This window comes from Coturnix japonica, chromosome 14 (assembly GCF_054131305.1).
Source record: "Coturnix japonica strain WE chromosome 14, WE-NBRP24, whole genome shotgun sequence".
Taxonomy (NCBI): Eukaryota; Metazoa; Chordata; class Aves; order Galliformes; family Phasianidae; genus Coturnix; species Coturnix japonica.
In genome coordinates this window covers 10480718-10486875 of record NC_140676.1, presented here as the reverse complement: position 1 = coordinate 10486875, position 6158 = coordinate 10480718, and the positions used below count along the sequence as shown (strand labels likewise).

Genomic DNA, 6158 nt, shown 5'->3' with positions numbered 1-6158 from the left:
CAACTCACTGGAGAAAGGCCAGCAAACTCCATCTCCTGCCCTGTGGCAGAGCCAGGCTCATATATGAGGTGTTTCTTACAGCTGCCTCAGCTGGAGGTGAACAACTACATGTTTGCGTAAGTATTTTCTAGGAAAACTAAAAATGAAATGCAAACATTTTCCTACTCCAGAATGGTCGGGTCAAGTCAGTTCGTGCAGTCTTTAAGAAGTTCAGGTAAGTCTGTTTAAATGTAAGGAAGTTCAGGAACGAACTGCTCCGTGAAATAAAAGTAATTTATTTAACTTACAAAGGGAAAACTAAACGATGACATTTTTTTCTTTTCCTACTTCACAGCCTGCAATTTAAGATTGCCTTTGGAGAAAGGTGCTTTTTATTTCAGTATATTTTACAATACAGCACAGACATCAAAATTTCATTGGAAGAGTAAGACACTTTGTTAACATTTAAATACGCAGACATCTTTTCCAGTGTCTTAAGAACAGTTTTTGTTTACAACAGAAAAATACATCTGACAACAGTAGCTAGTTATATTACAAGCAAACAATATTGAACTCTGCATAGTTTATACAATATGCTGTGGTAATAATTTAATTACCAGTTTTATCCACTATTTACTAGCTGGCCACATAAAGCCTGACATTCATCTGAAATGTGGCATTGTATGTTCTATTGGTATTTTCTTATTAGCTTCATTTAATGAAGTATTTTCTGGACAAATGAATTTCAAAAACTAAAAGCTGACCAGAACCGTGGGCATCTTCACTACAGACATTTAATGCACACAGTACATTCCTAAAGTAAAGGCAGGTGGCCAATAGAGAACGTAGCTGTCATAAAGGAAGGGAAATAGAGTGCAAATTAAAATAACAACAACAAAAAAAGCATTTAAAAATGTTAATGTGCAAGTTCACAGTATCAACTATGTAGTAATACTAACTGGGAAAACAAAAACCTCAGCATAAAATGATATGTCTCACAGTACGCTCTTGATTGCACATTGTTCCACAGCATTTGCATCCATTACACGTTCTTGTGAAAACCAAACACACTGAGTACCCTTAATTAAAACTAAACTATTTCACAATGAGAAGTTGTAGACATGCTTCCATTAGTGGGAAAAACTGGAATAAAAATTATCGGAATCACATTAGAAATGCTTACTGACTTGTAGAGCCACAGTGCTTGTTAAGTGACTGACAGCTGTCAGGACCTTTACAATACACACCTACTTACTAAATGCAGCCCGTGGGTTACTGAGCAATACCCCACCCGTGACTGACTGTACTGGGTTTTATTCTTTGCTTTTACAACGCAGTACTTGCATTTCCATCCCAGTGATCCTTATAGGTGTATTCAAAATATACCTGTTGAAAAAGTACTGTATCTTTCCCCCCCAGTAATACTTAATGTTGCTGTAATTGCTTTGAAAGGCAACGGAAAAATTCCACAGTGCATATCACTGCATGTTTTTGAGACTTAAAGGGACATCATATAAAAACAGGGTTAGCTCGCAGAAAGCTACAGAATGTCAAAAATGCCTGAAGGTATGTTGAAAGCATTGGGAAGAACCCTCATTTTCAGTGTGCCATCTGCTCCACAGGAGAAGATACGATTCCCTTGAATGGTTTCAATCTGGGTGACACCAGCACCGATATTTCTGAAAATGGACTGCTTAGCGTGTTCATTTTTAAATGAATGGATTAAATTGTAGCCAGTCAATCTCCACACCTGTATCAAAAGAATGACAGATGAGATGGAAGGAAATTAGACTTAGGACTTTTATATTTTTTTTCTCTAATGTTTCAGATTCTTGGCTTTTGCAAACCCTCCTCAGCAAAGAGACAGGATATTATAAGCAAGAATTGCCACAAGTCCAAGAGTCTTAAGTGGCTTTTGTTGAAGCATACAGCAAAACAGCTACCATAATGTAGGGCAGCTGGTTACTTCACAGGGCAAAACTGCTGTGCTACCTGATTTGAGGTGCCCTATGGCTTTCTCACCAGGGAAAGTACAAAAAGGTACAGGATGCATTTAAAGCAGAGGCTCTGTTTCTGTTATTATTATTTTTGTCTACCTCCTGTGAAATTTCAGTAGCTGTTTGTTTTGCTTTAACCATTTAATATTGCAACTTATAAAAGACTTCTATCTGTGAACACAGAGATATCAGGATATTTAATCTTACGCTTGCAATATGAAAGTAAGTATCCTGTTTATCAAATATAGAAGTTTTGTGGGCTTTTTTTTTTTTTTTTTGGCACATTCATGTATCTATTTACAGCATGCTGACCAAAATATATCTATGCACTACTTAAGATAAATACTCTTCTATTACAACTCAGCTTCTCTATAGCTTACCTTCATGTTACCTTCTGCTGAGCCTGTAACAAAATAGTCCTCAGAAGGATCCAGTGCAAGGGCCTTAATAGCTGAATCATGTGCTTGGAAGGTATAAAGGATTTGCCTCTGTCTGATGTCAAAGATGCAGATATATCCCTTCCTACCACCAGAAATCAGCAGCTGATGTTTAGGTGCGTACTGTAGTACCGTGGCACCATGATCATGACAAGTGAAGGCTGAAGAAGAAGGATGCCAGAGTTTAATAGGTTTGAAACTGTAAGTAGCTTTTAATCTCCACATGCATTTCTGTTACTAATTGCTTTCTGAATGTTTTCCAACTTGATAGATACATTCCTTCATTTTGATAATATTGTATCAGTTAACAGTTCTTTGCTCTTGTAAAGGCTACCAAAGCCTACTGCACAAGAAATATACAATCTAAATTATCTTTGTTAGTATATACACATTCCTTATTATGTTATAATTTCCTAAACTCTGTTTATTAGGTGCCCTGGCTGGAATCCTTTAAAATGAGACAGAACTTTGGTGCGATCTGCTGGTTTAAGAATATGGATCTAAGAATGTACCTATTGTTTACACAGGTAATTGCCATGTTCATTCCAGTACTGCAGGTATTTGCAGCTGTGTCTGATAGTTAAATTTGCTCTTTTACAAATCCAAGCTCTCATATTAAAATTTGTATTAATTTTTCCTCCACAGTGCAAGGTGAAAGAATTTTGATTTAGTTCTTTTACCTAAAGATGAATTTACTGAACTTGGTCAAATAGATAAAAATATTTGCTAAGAATCCAGCCCTGCTGCTGAAAGATAAAGACTTATTTTTCTGAATTGCTTCTACTGTTACCTACAGTTGTCTTCTCTTGGTAGATTAATAGAGAAGTGGATCTATGAACTGCTTGTTTAATTGAAATTCTGCATACATGCAGTCTTTAATAATGCAACTTTTAATTAGTCACCTGTGTAGACTTTTCAAGATTGCATGCAAATATTTTGAGCCTTTTTGTAACAAAAATAGCTTTAAGTGTGTTCTTCCTACTTTTCTCTGTAATCATGATAATGTTAGAGATGTGTATCAGACCTGGTGCAGGCACATATACAGACACATACATAGATGTTCTCCAGCATTAATTTCTCTCGTTGCCCTGAAGACACATACTGTATTTTTCTTTATTCAGTGAGAAGAAGGCATTATATTTTCATTGCAGCACTTACCATGTACAAGACTGTTACCAGATGAAACCAAAGTGTCCCAGAGGCACACGTTTCTGAAGGAAAAAAAAGTCATTATGGGCTGTTGATGAGTGATTCATAGGGTGACGTGACTCAGAAAGTGCTTATGTTCCTTGTCAAAGATTAGAAGGTAGAACTGAACAAGGAGCCCTTGACTCTTTGCAGTCATTGGAGAGTATATGCAAAGATTTAAGATCTTAACTCTTTCTGTGAGCTTCTGTGCTTCGTAATAGGGACTGTACTTTCTGCCTCTAAGATATATACTAACCCTAGGATGAACCAAGAAGTTATTCAGGTTGCTCTTCTCAAAGAAAAAGAATTATCTTGATTTTACTGTTTTACTGAGCACGATTATTTCCACAGCAGCACATCAGAACTTGCTGAATGTGGAATATACCATGAAAAACTGTTTAATTCTTAACCATCCCTCATAAACTTAAAGTTGGAAATCAAATGACTGAAGGAATGATGTTCAAAGAAATAATCTGTCAAGTCTGAGCAGTAGCTAAACTTGTAATGGTGAGCCTTAAAACATCAGCCACATATTAATGCGTGAGCAGCAGTGGGTTAGTAGACATCAACAGGTAGCTCTGGTGAAATGCCTGTTTCTTTAAACACACCTGTTGTCATTGGACTGTCCCGATGTGGCCACAAGACTTGAAGAGGTTATAAACGCAAAATCACTTGTGGTTTTACTGTGACACTGCCAACTCTATTAAAACAAAGCACAGTAACAGAGAAGAAGCAATCACATCAGTTGTAGTCTGCATCAAATGCTGCTATCAGTATCATGTCACAGCTGTCGTACAGGAAACAGTCTTTAAGGTTTTGAAAGCTGAAATAGTGACACATTTTCTTGACCAATGGATCAAGAGAATATAAAATAAATACTAAAATGATTGAACTATAAAAAAAATCCACAATATATTGTATCACATAAACCTGAATTTCAAATTAAGCATGATATTTTTGTGTTGTTAATTAGCAGTGAAAAGAAGAGAGCATTTTTACTATTTCTTGGGGCTGTAAAGTCCTTACTGCAAGCTCTAATTTTTAATTTAATCAAGGGAAATGCTGATAGCATTTGTAATTACATCACAGCTTACAGTTACTCTACAGTATGATTTTCAAATTAATATCATTGAAAATACACATACTGATGAGGTATGCCAATTAAAAATAAGCAAAATGCCTCAGTGAAACTCTTACTCTCTTGGTTTGTCTGTAGTCCTGAAGACTAAGTTTCCTCTATAGAAACTAAATAACCCACAACTATTAACTCACCAGATAAGGCTTTGGATTTGAGGTGGTTTGGTTTACTTGCCAAATACTTAGAAATCCTTCACCGTCAGCAACCCCACACTGCAAGGAATGAAATGCGGTTAGTAGCATAACTTTGAAAAATGAAGGTGGGTATTTCTCCCAGTTCCCTTCTCTTTGTCCATTGTTTCCTGCAGCTTATCTACCTCACATACTCATCTTTGCCAAAGTGTGTGGCTCTTCTGTACTTTTTTCCTGCTCTCCATTGTAGTGCAGTATATTTACTCTGTTCAACTAATGGGCTGTATGTCTTCTAGGTAACACACTCTGTCAAAACTATATTATAGCCAAAAAGCAAAGTATGAAGGACTTTTTGGACATCTGTATTTAGTTTAACAAAGTTTGCTTCTGCAAAATAGGCAAGTTCCTTTTTTTGGGTTTTTTTTTTTTGGTCTCACCACTTAGAAACAAACTACAGACAAGTCTGAAAATAGGAACATAACATGCAATACTGAGAAGTTTCCTGTCTCAAAATGTATATTATAAGGACTAGCCTGAAATCAACAGACAGATGAGGTGACTTTACAGCTTCCAAAAGCTTCTTTCTGAGAGAATCATATTCAGCTTCTCTTACAAGAACATAAGAAGTTTCAGATCCAACCACGTTCTGTGTCAGATCAGTTAAATTTTAGAGACATTAAATGTGCATGCCTATATGTCAGTTTAAGAATAAATGGCTTTGAGATTGCTTAGAATATGAAGAGAATAAATAGTTCTAGTAAGAGGAATCTGTAAGAGAAGACAATCAAGCTGATATAAATCAGGGCATTTTTTCCTGCAATAGATTTTACTGTTGTAGTGTAAAAACAGGGCAGATAGATTAGTGAAAATCTTGCTTTGTATTAATGTAATCTTATAGGAATCTCTGTGAAACTGACAGGAAAGAAATGAGGATAAAGGTCAGTGTTTATTACAGAGCTTTCATATGCGGTGAAATGAAACCTTACTGTTTATGCCATCATTCTAGGATACCTTAACAGGAGCTTTCTGTATCACCAGATAGAACTGTTCTAGAAGTCACAGCAAGATCAAATATGCTCCATGAAAAATGGTAGATACTGTACTTACCTTATTGCCCTGGGAATTGAAATACATTCTTGTTACCCTGGCGTTCCCAGCCTGCTGAAAGCAGACTAATTGCTGTGGCCTCGTCCACTCAAACATTCGAACACTACCATCCTGTGCTCCTGTAAGATCTAGGTTAAGAAATAAGTGTTAGTTAGTACTACAGAATTGTATAGAACGATGC

General features: G+C 36.3%; 1 protein-coding gene across 8 annotated transcripts in view; it reads right to left on the bottom strand.

The window, feature by feature from the left end:
- Window positions 1-255: 255 nt before the first annotated feature.
- Window positions 256-6158, bottom strand: part of DMXL2 (Dmx like 2) — a 45418-nt gene continuing 39515 nt past the window's right edge. For all 8 annotated transcript variants that reach the window (XM_085515523.1, XM_085515525.1, XM_015872874.3 and 5 more), the window contains 6 exons: window positions 5978-6105; window positions 4874-4951; window positions 4210-4301; window positions 3572-3624; window positions 2357-2574; window positions 256-1729 (listed from right to left, as the gene is read on the bottom strand). In XM_085515523.1, the coding sequence (XP_085371649.1) occupies window positions 1520-1729; window positions 2357-2574; window positions 3572-3624; window positions 4210-4301; window positions 4874-4951; window positions 5978-6105 (779 nt within the window). In that variant the 3' untranslated portion in view covers window positions 256-1519. The remainder of the gene's footprint in view (window positions 1730-2356; window positions 2575-3571; window positions 3625-4209; window positions 4302-4873; window positions 4952-5977; window positions 6106-6158) is intronic.